This window comes from Sycon ciliatum, chromosome 13 (assembly GCF_964019385.1).
Source record: "Sycon ciliatum chromosome 13, ocSycCili1.1, whole genome shotgun sequence".
NCBI lineage: Eukaryota > Metazoa > Porifera > Calcarea > Leucosolenida > Sycettidae > Sycon > Sycon ciliatum.
The window spans coordinates 631,958-647,274 of record NC_088655.1 but is presented as its reverse complement, the minus strand read 5'-3'; the positions used below and the strand labels follow the sequence as shown (position 1 = coordinate 647,274).

General features: G+C 46.2%; 1 protein-coding gene across 1 annotated transcript in view; it reads right to left on the bottom strand.

Annotated features, from left to right (window-relative positions):
- Nucleotides 1-5,349: 5,349 nt before the first annotated feature.
- Nucleotides 5,350-15,317, bottom strand: part of LOC135830110 (outer dense fiber protein 2-like) — a 32,300-nt gene continuing 22,332 nt past the window's right edge. The window contains exons 21-27 of the mRNA XM_065342499.1: nucleotides 15,119-15,178; nucleotides 14,345-14,443; nucleotides 13,757-13,857; nucleotides 12,951-13,032; nucleotides 12,418-12,531; nucleotides 7,428-7,520; nucleotides 5,350-6,630 (exon numbers count right to left, since the gene is read on the bottom strand). Of these exons, the coding sequence (XP_065198571.1) occupies nucleotides 6,418-6,630; nucleotides 7,428-7,520; nucleotides 12,418-12,531; nucleotides 12,951-13,032; nucleotides 13,757-13,857; nucleotides 14,345-14,443; nucleotides 15,119-15,178 (762 nt within the window). The 3' untranslated portion in view covers nucleotides 5,350-6,417. The remainder of the gene's footprint in view (nucleotides 6,631-7,427; nucleotides 7,521-12,417; nucleotides 12,532-12,950; nucleotides 13,033-13,756; nucleotides 13,858-14,344; nucleotides 14,444-15,118; nucleotides 15,179-15,317) is intronic.

Here is a 15,317-nt window from a genome sequence, read left to right as displayed (position 1 = left end):
AGTTATGCAGCAACTATCCACGACTGTAACGAGATGATAAACGGTCAGAAAGTGCGATAATAGGGCACAAAACTGACAGGCTACTGAGACATTCAGGGACCCGAGACCTAGCTCTAACACATCTCCAGTGCGCAAATCAACAGCCTTCCTTTCGCTGCGCTCACCTTCCCCTCTTCGGTCCTACGTAACCATGAACCTTCCAAGTTGGAAGGCTGTTGGTTTGCGCACTGGAGATGTGTTAGAGCTAGGTCTCGGGTCGCTGAATGTCTCAGTAGCTTGTCAGTTTTGTGCCCTATTATCGCACTTTCTGACCGTTTATCATCTCGTTACAGTCGTGGATAGTTGCTGCATAACTCGTTTTCATGTGTTTCTTCTCTTTTTTTTACATTTTATTACTGGCGCAGTATCCGAGTTTAATAATAATAACAGTTACAGTTCGCATGTCACTCATGGAAGGATCTGTCAACGAAATCCAGGCAGAAGAGCCAACAAAAGGAATCTCATTATTGTTAGAACCAAGAGTAGATAAACAAGAGTGTGCAACTCGCGGATGGGTAGGCCCACGGCGGAATTTTTTGTTGACGTAATCTTTTCGACGACGCACGCGCTGCGAGTCTTTCGGAAAGTTTTCCCTCGTGCTCTTGGCCGGCTTTACACTACAAGATCGGTGCCCAGCACGTGCTCTCACACTGCTCTACGGCAAAATGCGCGTTCTTCTGAAAAAAGGTGACGTCAACAAAAAATTCCGCCGTGGGCGAGGGTGTCTGCAGATTGTGCAGGAGAGATCCGGAGTTGCACACTCTTGTTTATCTACTCTTGTTAGAACGTATCACAGTATGAACAACTTCGCAAGCGCAGCACATTTTTCCACAAGCATCAGCCATTTTTCTTGTCTAGAGCCAGTTCAAAACAGTCAGAAATGTCAATATTGGCGTGCTAATGTGTTAGTTCGCAGGTTATTGTTTGGTGGTGTTTTGCCTCGCTAGTGTTTGACTGGTGTGTTGGCCACAGAGATGAATCTGTTCAGACAACTGCATAGTGCTCCTTGCATGGTGAGCCCAGAGTACATTGTACAATGCCATGTAGATCTACCTTCCGTTCTGGTTTTGTAGACTCCGACTGCATCCGAAGGGACATGTTTTCTGGTTTTGTCATGGATATTTCTTCCGCAATCATCTGTAGTCTGTGTAGACCCCGTTTCTTTGTTCTGTACAAGGGGTAGTGCAGCTACTAGTGGCTTTCACTCTGGATCTGTCATTCAAGCCTACGAATGGGGCAGGAAATAGAGGTCCTTGTGTGAACCAGGCTTCATGGCATTGTCTAGTAGATACAGGGAATGTGCAGATAGTAACATTACATGTCACGTCTCTTCCTCTAGTTGCAGTTCGCACTTCGCTCTACGGTCTGGTACACTACCAGACAACGCGTGTGAATCTGTGCAAAACCGGTACGTGAAGTTCACACTTGTCATGCAGTCTGCGGCCCTCAGCAGAACAAAACAAACATCGCGATGTCTGTCTAGCGTTCACACGTGGGTCGACCTGTCCTGCATGTCTTTCAATGCGCGTTTGAGAAAATTAATGTCACCTTGGTCACAAGCCTTCTGCAACGTAGAATCTACTGACGCACCACAAGTGCTACACTACTCAAACCTAGTCTGCCGGCCGTCAGTAAAACCAGCATACGAGTAATAGTATACTACTGTCGTGGACATGGAAATCCGGTCGCACGTCTAGCAGCCCCAGAGCGCTGGCCATGCAGCCGTGGATAAGCGGTACACACACATGCATACGCGCTGCAACGACGTGCTGGCCCCGGTCAATCGACTGGATTTCCATGTCCGCCACAGTAGATTGCGGTCCTCACACGAAATGAGGCCTGAGAAAATCGGATCGGAAGCCTGACATTCGTTTCTTTCTTTTGCTTACGTGACGAGGCCAGTGTTGCAGTGGTTCTTGTCATCTGCCGTTCATAAGCATATCCGAGTTGAAAATTAATAGACTTGGAAGCATGAAATCATTGCATTGTAATAGTTCCCAATCCCATGACTGAATCATTTCAGAGTCTTGTAGTTGTGTTTCCTGTGCTGTTGAGAGAGTATTGACAGTGACAGTGCAGCACTGGCGTAGAAATGATGTTCAGAAATACAGTACAATGTCATGTACATTGAACATGATTGAAGTCGGAGGAATGCACCGCCTGGCTGCCTCCGTCTCCGTGGACTACGGGTAAGCGGATTATGCTCGGAAAATGACCAGATTATGCCCTAGCGGATGCTCGCAGGATGCTCGAGAAAACAGGCAATTATGCTTTTATGTGCTTCACCAAAAAGACCAAAGAACAGATAATCGTCATAAAAAAAGAACTCAGATCATTGTCATGATGTGGACTCGGAGCTTTGTGGAAGACACTAATAATGCGAGAGGAATACCAAATTCACAAGCAGACGCTGGACATTTGAAAGATGTCCTATAGTGGCTGCTAAAATATTATTGCAAATCGACAAGAAGCGCTATGTGTGGTCCTTCAATAGCAGGTGTATATATTATAACAGCCTCATTGGGCATCTGCCCTTGTTTTTCGGATGCCATTTTATGCTCTTTCTCAAAAAGGCCCTGATTATGCCTTCAATTATGCCGGCATAATCCGCTTACCCCTACTGTGGACTGCATGTCATCGAGTGTTTGGGATCTATCCAGTCATGCTTCAGTCCTGCTCAACACGAACGTGAATCTGGAACATCTCGAATGTAAGTCTTGAAGTGAGACTGTTATGCCAACAATAACGTGTTTATGGAAACTATCCACCTTTTGGTGAAAAAAGGAGGACAAAATGTTACGAGTTATGACTAACTGTCCACCAATGTAACCAGATCTTATACATGTCAGCGAGTGCGACAAAATGGCACAAAACTGACACAGGAGTACTGAGACATTCGGCGACCTTAGTCATAACTCGTAACATTTTGTCCTCCTTTTTCACCATAATTTAATTGGCTCACCATCCGAGTATCCACCTTTTTTCGATAATTTTAAAATTGGTTCACCATCCGGAAATGACGTGGTTGCACTTTTTACTTGTAACTCGTAAGCTTGTCAACGTCAAAGTACCTGACATGATTTACAGCTTACACAGTGAGATATGAGCATTGGTTTCAACCAGATAATTGTTGTGATGTGGTGGGCCTACACAAGGGTAAACGTTCCTAGTCACCTCCCGTAGAACTAGGGGTGTGCGGATAATGCTCGAGAAGGTGGCAGATTCTGCTCGAAAAGCAGTGAAATTGGCAGAACCATACAAACCTTATGGCGGGCAATTCCTCGAATTCTGCTCCATTTCTTTATCCACATACCAAACATGCGAAACTTACCAGAAAAAGTACCGAATCCTGCCAATGTTTTGATGGCATTATCCGCACATGCCTACCTAGAACCCATCCTAGGATTTGAAACCAACCGGGTAACTAATGTTAGACCTTTACCTGGCACACACACTCTTGCAACCGGATCAGAGCTAGTCAGAGTCGGGTACATTCAAGTGCGGCTAGTATACATCAGCGAGTCTTAGGACTTCCTGATGGAGTCCCAACTGGGTCACAAGGGAACCAGTGTCCTTTTACCAAGCGGGCCCAAGTACCCTCCCCCCCCCAAACCGGGTCGATGGCCCGGCTGACCCGGCTCTGGAGCAGACACTGACATAGCAGGAAGAAGAGGGGGGGGGGGGGGTAGTGTTGGCCGGTTCCATAGCTGGTCGAGTCTCACAGATTCCCAAGAACATGCATGAAACCGTACTTTGCTTGACACTATGACAGTTGTGGTTTGTGTACATGTAACATGTTAGCACTCTCTCAAAACTGGCCAGTGGTCCAAGTAGCACTGGGCCTTGATATGTTGAAATAAAAAATTAAGCAACACGTTTCCAGTGGTTACCATGGTGACCAAAGGAATACCCCGGTGCAGGCAGGTACATGTATGCCTTCCGTTTATTCCCCGACTCGACATAGCCGTGTTGATAAAATCCATCTCACTGTCTGCAAATATCCCCCCTGATGCTGAGAGGGGGGGGGGGGGGGGGGAGGGGGTCTGCTAGGTAAAAATCATACTTGCCAACAATACCAGTTTTCCCGGTATACTACCGGAGAACTAGGGTAGCTACTGGCATACTGGTTTTTTTTACATTGAACGAAAACCACCGAAATTGTCGCTGAACCAAGAGCGCAATGTGGTGGCGTGGCGTATTGGATTCCATAAATCATAATGGCCGGGTTATCCCTACTTCTTCTTCTTCTGAACCATAAGTGTTAAAAAAAGGTTTTGTTGTAGTGTGGCAAGGGTGCATTACGCATGCAAACAATTGCCAACAATACCCAAAAATTGCGCAAAAAAGAGAAAACGGCCGAAATTGGCGAAAACCAGCAAAATCAGGGAATTGAGAGAAAACTAAGGGAAACTGGGTTTGTGACTAAGGGATTTGCTTTGGCCGAGTTGGCAAGTATGTAACATTGATGAATTAAAATACTTGGTGAACACAGCGTGCATGGAGCAGACTCTCACCAAGCATACTGCCATACATGTAGCTGGCTGTAAATCCGAGGAAGGCTTGTTTTCGTTGATGGGTGTAAGTACAACGCAGGCTGTTTCGTCAGTGCTTGACAATATTTTAAAAACAGGGAGTCGTGATGGCTTTTTGACTCCCTGTTCATAAGCCATGTGTTCCTTAGCAGCACTATTAAAAATTAATAACACACAGGAGAACACTCCTTGGCAAAAGCATCCACTCATCTCTAGAGGGGATGATCCAGTAACCAGCAATAGTTCTCTCAGTCTGAGCAATCGTGAATCAGGTGGACTCCTCTGGTTTGTTGTGAGAGAGTTTGAAGTGAGGTACCCAGTAATGTGTGAGAGTGGCTGCAATGGAGTCTGAGAGTGCTTAGAAAAGTTTATCCTCTGGTTTGAATCGGTTTAAATTATAGTTTTGAAACATTATCTGAATTCGACAGTCACAAACTTCCCCAGACATGCACCATGATAAATACTCAATCTGCGGACAGAGCTGTTTCGTCCTTTGTGGACTCATCAACGCAGCTCAGAGAAAACGAGGCCGAACCTGATAGCAATGAAAATAAATTTTCCAAAGCCAGATATAAACCAGGCCCGAGCGTACCTAGCCAGAGTGCTCAAACTGACAAGTCAGTGAGCTCTACTATACACACCATGATGTATATACCCTATCATAAGACAGTGAATTCGTTCCTTGCACTTCCCCTTTCTAATCTCTCAACCAAACGAGAGTTCAATCGTTTCAAACCATGCACTTGCACACACACTGGCAAAATGGCAAGCAAAACAGTACCAGGAGAAAAGAACAATTTCATCGTCGTGACAAATTGTGTACACATGCTGGGGATTCACATCCATTTCAAAGAAAATAGAATACGAGAAATAATCATTTCGAAGAAAGTACATAGTTTCACCATAGGTTCAATAGTCAGGCTGAATAGAATTGCGCAAATCAAATGCATTCGGTGTTGAATGGCCACACAAACAGTGCATCGTACTGAGAGCAAACTCACATTGGTCGCAGTGACAATACATACATGTACTTGAGAAATCATGCAGTAACAGAAATATACACATCAGCAAGCGCACTGCAGACATAGACACTATCACATCAGCATCAGCATATACACAAGACACAATTCACTCAGAGGAAGAATAGACTATCGACAATATGCAGAAACAAACATTTGCCATTACTTCTGTCTACAAAGGATAAACTGGTGTCAGATATTCCACCATTAGTCACAGTACGTCAACGATCGATAGAGAGAGAGAGAGAGAGAGAGAGAGAGAGAGAGAGAGAGAGAGATAGATAGATAGAGAGAGAGAGAGAGAGAGAGAGAGAGAGAGAGAGAGAGAGAGAGAGAGAAAGAGCATAGAGAGCATAGAAAGGAATCCATTGGAAAGAAGATAGTCGGCGGTATAGAATAAACAGTCCGTCACACAACATTGCCAGTACCTATGCTGCATGTACACAACACTAGCAGTGTGCACTACTGTACTCCAATATGTAAACTCTCTGCATGTATACTTAGTCAGCACTTTGCACATCCGCTCTCTGCACAGTATAGATAGTGTCATAGATTGTGCAGGGATGTACCCAGCATATAGGGCCTGTCAGAGAGTACAGTATAGATAGTGTATATATTTGTGCAGGGATATACCCAGCACGCATGGCCTGTCTGAGAGTAGAGTGTGGCAGCGTAGCAGACATTATGACAACACTGCTGACCGGGCATGTACCTGCCCTGTTCTCAATCGGCACAGAATGCCATGTCCACAGCACACTGTGTCACACTTGCTAATGAATGCCAGCAGTATGAAGACAACTTGTCCAGTATACCGGGGAGGCAATGCCTCAGCGCACTTTCTTCGGTGATGAAAACGAGCTGCCGAGAGACGATCCTCTTCCCGAGTACGCCGCACCTGCCCCAATGGTACTATCACCGAACACGTTGCTGTACGATGCCTTCAAGTAGGACACATAGTTTTCCATGCTGCGGTTATTGTGCTTCTCCTGATCCAGACGGTCTTGCAAGTCAAACACTTTGTTGTTCAGCCGTCTCTCGGCCTGATACGATGCGACGACGACAGCACAGGGCAAAGAACGACATATGGAAATACACCACATGCACATGCAAATACACACATGCACATACACAGACACACATGCATGCACGCACAAACGCACGCACACACAAAGACAAACAAATGCGTGAACATTACGGCAAGGTACATGAATTGGCCTGCACGTAGACGTGTGTGCAGTACAAATCCTAACAATGTAGATTTCGTACAAACTTAATTTAGCATTAGTAACTATACTAGCCGTAAACCTGCAAACTATCATCCTGGGTATGAGTGAAAACGAAGATATGGTGAGAACCGGGGACTGATAGTGTTTACAGTGCTGGCAACTGAAATCTGACTCCAGCTTGGTGCACTCACATTTCAAAACCCCAGCACACGCTTGCAACACTATGAAATAGAGACCACTAGAATCGGTGCTGCACTCTAGCACAAAGTTCAGGGGTCGGATTTCAGTTGCTACTGAAGTCGGAAGACGACATAAGCTGATAACGGCCGAAAGATATGCGTATCGACACCATATTAGGAAGTTTATGTGATCCGTGGTATATGCAACTCGTGATTATGATGGTGTCCTTGACCTTCTGACCTCAAGTGCAGGCCAGACAAGAGATGCCTTGTGCGAGTGTGTATAAACCAGCCCTGCACAAAGGGCCACTATATTGGACAGTCACCCCTGTTGTTCCCCTGTACGAGTCCCTAGTTTCTTCATCCCGCTGTATGGCAACGCTACTTTCTAGGAAAGCATATCTTTACAGAGCAAACACCCAGCTAACTCACGTCCTCATTTTCCGACTGAAGTTGAGCAACCTGAGCAGCCGATCTCTGAAGTTTCAATTCCAGTTCATCAATACGCGCTTTCTGGACACGTTCCTTCAGTAGAGAATGTGCAGCAGAAGTGAAAGCAGCATGCACAGCAGCAGCAGCAGCAGCACCACCAACAGCAACACCACCACCAGCAGCACCAACAACAGCAGCACCAACAACAGCAGCAGCAGTGTTGGCATTAGCAGTGGCAGCAAGCACAACAAGGAGACAGTGTTTAGAAGTCAATGACTAGAACAGCTAACCCACTGGCTACAAATTAGGGGTGAAGCCGTTCCGTGTTTTTCATGTCAGGGGTGAAGCCGTTCCATGTTTTTCATGTCCGGGTACCCTAATGTCAGCATAGTTTCCTAAGGTTCGAATATCGGTCCCATGCACTCTATTCTCCAGACCGACTAAATGCGTTCGTGAAAATTAATATTTTAGAAAGCAATTTTACGGGCAAGAACGAGACATCGTAGAGTCCATGTGTGAAGAAGATAATAACCTGGAGAACCCTTTGGAAGAGCGGTGATCGTTAGGTAAAGACATTTTTAAATCTTGACTAGATTTGACGTCTACATGCATTTGTAGGAGAACGAGATTTTTTAGTTTCAGCTCGAAATTTGACGGAACGGGTACCCGATTATGTTCAGCTGGCGGTTCCAAAACCGGTTCCTTACCCGAACCGTTTCACCCCTACTACAAATAGGCTAGTTTACCCTTTAAAGATTTGCCCATACTCGAAGCGGTTGTATAAGACCGCTCCGACCACGCACATTCAAACTTCGCGGGCCTTGGTCACATTTGTGCTAGAGAGCTGCGACTTTGGCTACAACTAGTACGCACCCATTCGATCCGCATGAGGTACCATTTGACTGGCGTTGCCATTCGAAAAAAGTTGTGTACTGAGCAAAGGAAAACCCTTGCAAGCTTCCGCCATGGCGCACAGGAATTTATCTGTGACGAGGCACTCGATGCACTGTTTTTAGGGGCTACGGGTGGCATTGGCCTTGACGACTCTGAAGACGAGTCCTCTGGAGGTTTGCCGTCTAGCGAGGAGTCAGAGTTGGACATAGCCTTACTTCAAGACGGCTCGGAAGACTCGGAAGAAGAGGATATCGTCTCTGAAGGCGATGAAAATTCTGAAGAAGAAGCTTCAGACCAGTCCCGCGAGTCAGCTTATTCTTCACGCTCGTCACTCGAGTCGTCAGCTGATAGCGCGAGTGACACAGCACCTGATGCAGCGCGTCCTCGTCGGGAGCGCAGAGGCCCAACCAGAGGTCGAGTTTGAGGTCGAGCTCGAGGTTGTGCTCGAGGTGCGCGCGGCCGTGGTCGAGGACGGGGTGTCGGAGCTCGAGGTGCGGGAGCTCCGCGTGCGCGTGGAGGTCGCGGCGGAGCACACACTCCTGTTCATGGCGACGATGCCATTGGCGACTTGGACAGTGAGGATGAGTGTCCCGAGTAGCCCGAATTTACTCCATCGCGGCAACCTGGTTGTCACTTCCCTGATGGATTCCAGCCAACCAGAGAATTGGATTTTTTCCAACTCTTCTTCACCTCTGAAATAATTTCTAGTATCGTGGAATACACAGATGAAAATGCTGCCATCCATATTCTGGAACGAAGTTCGTACCAGGATGAGTTTGGAGCTTGGAGTCACACTGACTCCGCTGAAATAATGTCGCTACTTGCCGTTACAATTTATATGGGAATTGTTCGTGAACCGCAACTGGCTCAATACTGGAGTTCCTCAACACTCTTCCATGGCTTATGGGCCCGGCAGATGATCCCGACCTTCCTAAGATACAAGGCACTCTTGTCGTTCCTCCATGTGGTGGATCCGTCAACTGAAGATCCAGCCGACAAGCTCCGCAAAGTACGCCAGCTGAACGACCACTTCCAAAAACAGTGTCATGACCTGTTCCAACCACACCAGAAGATTGCTATCGATGAGAGGATGATAAAATCTAAAGTGCACGTGTCCTTCAAGCAATACATATCCAACAAACCTGTTCGTTTTGGTTTCAAAGTGTTTGCTCTCTGCGACAGCACCTTTCACTATTTATTCAACTTCAAGATCTACACCGGCCGTGACCAGCCCGGCCAAGTTGAACATGGATTAGCACACAACATCGTCATCGAACTCATGCAGCCTCTTTCTGGTCAGGGATACCAACTCTATACTGACAACTTCTACACTTCTCCTGGACTCTTCTCCGACCTGAGTGATAATCATAACACAGTTGCTGCTGGGACCTGCCAGACTGATCGGCGGGGCTTCCCCGATGTTCTAAAAAATGTGAAACCATTTCAGCGGCACGCGGAAAGAGGATCTATTCGTTTCGTGAGTGATGGAAACATTGTTCACTTGGAGTGGAAGGACAAGCGCCCGGTCACGGTAATTTCAACAATGCACAGTGCAGTGGATTTTGTGAACGTGATAAGAAAGGTGAAGGAAAACAACGTCGTCAGAGATTTGGAGCTCAAGAAGCCCAAGCTGATCGATGACTACAACTTTGCTATGGGTGGCGTGGGTCTTTTTGATCAGCACGTGTCGACATACCGTGTTCTTCGTAAGACAAGAAAATACTGGAAGATATAGCTGTTTGACTTCGTCGATGTTGCTCTTGTCAACTCCTGGGTTTTGTTCCAACAGTGGGTTGAAAAACCCCAGGCGTTATCAAGACAACCAGAGAAAACAGCCATCTCGACTACAGGCTCGCAATCATCCGGCAGCTTGCAGACATCACGGATAAGACCGATGTGCCCCTGTCGAAGCCTGGGCCAACACAAGGCTTGGCCAAGACCCCGAAGAAGCAACACGGTCCTGTCCACACAGACAAAAGGCGCGAGTGTTCCTATTGCCGAGATGTGGGCAAGCCACGCTGCAAGAGCGTATTCGCCTGCTCAGTATGCGTGAACCGGGAAGGCCATCCCAAGCACTTCTGCATCAGGGAAACTCGAAACTGCTTCTTGGCCCACCTCGATGATCTGTAAAGGATATACAGTGCATCATATGGTAGAATCACAACAATATTCTCCTTTGGATAGACATTAGTTTCCCTTACCCTGCTCAAGAACGTGTATTTCATGGGTATCAATATTCACTGAGCTGTAATTCCTGACAGAATTGGTCTTTTTTGGTCTGTTTTTTATATGGTGCAGTATTCCAAGCACTTTCAGGAAAACATAACTTGTATATACATAATATCTTTCGTTTCAAGCTATAACGTGCATTCTGTGACCCGTGCGTTCCGTATACAAAAAAGTCAAAACTTTATAGGGTTAACCCAGTGGCTACAAATAGGCTAGTGAACCCAGTGGCTACAAATAGGCTAGTTCTATTTGGTTGATGCCATCTTCACTAGGTTTGTCAATTCAGAGCTAACTGAACTGTTTGTGCTGGTGTCTGAAAGCATCGTGTGGTCTCGTCTGGTCACAAAAAATATACCACGTCTCTAGTTCATTGATATGATACCACTAACTCACCACAAGAACTGATGCTTTCAAGATCTCCAGTGCACGAGGGTGTGTATGTGTGTACATGTGTGTGTGTGTGTGTGGGTGTGCATGTGTGTGTGTGTATGTGTGTGTGCGTCAGGCGAAATTACTGGTCAGTCGGCGTCACGCATTTTTCACAAAAATTTGCGTTTCACCTGCTGGGAGAGTATGCGTGTACTCGAGTCTCATCCTGAGCACGTTTTTTTCTTTCTTTTTTCAGCTCCAGTATACCTGTATTTTTCATTGCAAAGCCGTCCTAGCTCGATTGTTGTGTTCGTTGTTCAAACGAAGTGGACATTCAATCATGAAGGCAGAGGACATAGGAGCCTGATTGGAGTTTCTCGTGGCATAGGACGGCCACACAGAGACACTTTAGGATTTTCTGAATATAAAATACCGTACGCACGATGCTGAGATCAATGTGTGCGATATCAAATTGTTTGTGATCTACCACATCGAGCAGAACGGGATCCAAACACAAGCTTACTGACGGTTAGGCTGCCGACCTGACTGGACAAATGATCCCTGGCTTCACCAGACGCCAGAAGTTGGACACCATGTCCTTTGCCGGGACGTCCATCTCCAAAAAGAACTCCATCTTCGTCGTGAAAAGGCTTGAAATACTCAATATTCAACCGAGATTCGCGGTCTCACGCTTTCTCAGATCCAATCATTTTTTGTTGTAGCAGTTGCAGGATAGATCCCCGCCACTACTTCAACAGAAGATGGCTCCAAAGCATGCCTGGGACAAGCCATATCGAGGTTGCAAGCCACCCCTCTCAGCACTTTTTTTGAAGAAATTCGAAATTTCAATGGTGGAAGATATACTATGAAGAGAATTTCAAAAAGTATGTTTCGCGGAGCGATCGCTCAACCTACGTCATTCAAACTTTGCAGGATGGTTCAGACGTACATGCTAGGCATGGAACCACAGAAGATGATATCATAGCTGACAGACAGAGTCACACACACAGCAGATTCGTGTGCACAGATACTAAATTAGTGGACGTCGTCATCTTCTTCCCGCTGATCTCAAATGTAACTTACTATGACGTGCTATTTCGCCTGACGGTGTGTGCACGCGTGTGTGGTGTGTGCGCGCGCGCGTGTGTGTGTGTGTGTGTGTGTGTGTGTGTGCGTGTGCGTGTGTGTGTGTGTGCGTGTGTGGTGTGTGTGTGTGTGTGTGTGTGTGTGTGTGTGCGTGTGTGTGTGTGTGCGTGTGTGGTGTGTGTGTGGTGTGTGTGGTGTGTGTGTGTGTGCGTGTGTGGTGTGTGTGTGTGCGTGTGTGTGTGTGTGCGTGTGTGGTGTGTGTGTGGTGTGTGTGTGTGTGTGCATGTGTGTGTGTGTGTGTGTGTGTGTGTGTGTGGTGTGTGTGTGTGTGTGCATGTGTGTGCGTGTGTGTGCGTGTGTGGTGTGTGTGTGTGTAGGTGTCACTGAAGCACAATGTATACATGGCACTTACTTTGGCTGAAAGGCGATCTTTGAGTTGTTCATTCTTGTGTCGTGATTCCGACAATGAGGTCTCAAACTGCTGAGTGGTCATTGAACGCTCTCTTGCTATCTCATCTATGCGGCCCTATATGTACGAGCAAAAATAAAATAAATGCGGAGATGGGCAACCAAGGCAGACCACTTGGACACACATGTGGCAATGACACACTTTAAGAATGTACATGCTTAGTTGCCTGGTTGGTAGTATATATACAGTCTCACTCAGGATGTAGGTCAGACAGGTAGTAATGATAAAATAAATAGAACACTATCACCTGGGATGACTTACAGACAGAGATATCCTGGACTAAATGACAAGACACAGTGTTGCCCACACCTTGATATAAACCGTGTGAAGCATTCATTTGAGTGTACTGATGATGCCACTGAACCACTTACATATTTTGCTGTATGCATATTTTACACCATGACCTCACAGACCCACTAGCATATTCTGCTATGATTTTATACGATTACCTCACAGAATAAGACGACTCAACTCACCTGGCCTTTTTGAAGAGCTTCCTCCTTTTTAGCCAGCAGCTCCATCAGCTCAGTTGTACGTCGCTCTGACTCCAGCAAACGCCTACCACACATAACAGATATACACAGCACACATAACACATATACACAGCACAATGATGTAAAAAACCCAACAACATACCGTATCCAGGTGCAAATTTGAAACACTGGTTCATGACTCAATCCAATCTGCTCACGGCTTTAAATTTGATGCCTTTGACTAGTGACTTCAACGTGTTAACTTGACAAAAGGTAAAATGCACAGCGGTGATGTAGCCAGCATAGACCAAACCGAAAAATTGCCGTGTTTTGTTGGCCCGAAATCAGATAGTTGTGAAGCCAGCAGACGGCCGAGATTCCGTTTCACTAGAAAAACGCAGTAGTTGATGATCTGGTGGACAAATGACTCATTGCTTTCGATATTCAAACTTTGTCAACTTTCGTAAACTTCGCAAGAGGCTCTAGCATCCTCAAATTTTGCTGCTCACTAACTTCGTGTACAGCTTTCTTCGGAAAGCTGTCCTGAGTAAATATTCCAAAGCTCTCTGCTGTCGGGGTTTTCAACGTTTTCCAAGGGGTAACGCTTGCGAAAAAATACTCTATAATTTTACAGAAGAGAAAGTACCAGCATCTACTATCAGTGTAAACAGAATGTAAACAGAATGTAAACAGAATGTAACTGTCCTTCAACCCTGCTTGTGTGTGGCACCCGAGCAAGAGACATTCCGAGGTACAAGAACAAAATTATTACGTCACACCTCTCAAGAATACAAGTGATGACATCATACCTCTCAGCTTGCTCCGCGCGTGATATTGTCGATCTATTCTCCTGCAGCACAGACTGCCATTTTGTACGTAGACTATCTCCTTGATCAGACTGCGATTCAACCTTTACACACATACATACACACATCCATACACACACACACACACACACACACACACACACACACACACACACACACACAAATGCATGCACATATACACATACACACATGCCCGTCAGCAGAGAGGTGACCCACATGAGCAAGATGAGCACAGACCGACAGTGCCAATGATGTCAACAAGCCAGACACTGCAAGAACAACTGGGTTAGAGAGAGAGAGAGGTCTGTGCAAAGGAGGATGTGCTAAACGTTCAGAAAAATCAAATACACAGCTCTGCTGTCTGTCCTAACCAAGATCACTTTGTGTGATGTAGTGCTTGATTGTGAAAACATGTTTCCTTCACTGATGTCTACAATAATGTCATCTACTGCATTATCTCTGATGAGAAATTGAGAAAATCTTGCTTAGAATGGCCAGCAGTTTTGTGCGATGATTTCGGGTGGGACAAGGTGTGTCATTTTTCAGCATGAATGAAAAAAGAACACTTACTCGAGTTGTCAAGTCGCCAATCTGTCGTAAATGTTCGTTGTTCTGTCTTTCAGACGCAATCAACCGTTCCTGCGTCTCTCTGAGCCGTGATTCAGTAGACTAGTTAAAACAAGGATACAACAGCACAAGAGAGCACAAGAGCACAACAGTACAAGAGCACAAGGGAGCACAAGAGCACACACACACATGGGGTGGAAACAATATCAGAGTTGTCGTATCATCAGACATAACAGCGGCAGAAGCAGCATCAGTGAACATGATGATAAGAGCACACGAATAGTGCATACGGAGACAGCAGCAGCAGCATACGGAGACAGCAGCAGCAGCACCACCACCCTCAGCAGCAGCAGCACCACCACCCTCAGCAGCAGCACCACCACCCGCAGCAGCAGCAGCAGCAGCATAACAAGCAGCAGCAGCAGCAGCAGCAGCAGCAGCAGCATAACAAGCAGCAGCAACAGCACAAGCAACAAAGATGGCAACGATGGTGACGGCAATTGAGATACAGGATACACTATAAACAAGAGGTGAGTGACATGGTGGCTTGTCTATTGGTGATTAGGGGAAGGGGGAAGGGGGGGGGGACTGGGGGAACACTGGAGGCAGAGAACTATGGTCCCTGCAATGAAAATACCCAAACACTTGCCATGAATAACATGGCACTTGGCACTGCAAAGCACTGTGTAGTTCACTCGAACACTGCATTGCATTATCAATGGAGCAACTTTCAGAAGTAGACCACTGTAGTTGTACAAGAGTTATCATTGTACTTACTTTCAACACATCCGGCAGAGCTTCAAGTTCGTGGATACGTGTCTGTAGTTGTGTTCGTACCTGAGAAGTGCTCACACGCATACCCACGCACACACACACACACACGCGCACGTATATGTACACGTGTGCAAAAGAGAAAACAAACATGGGGAAACATGTCAAGCTGTGCAGAATGATATCTGTGAAAAACGATGCTAAT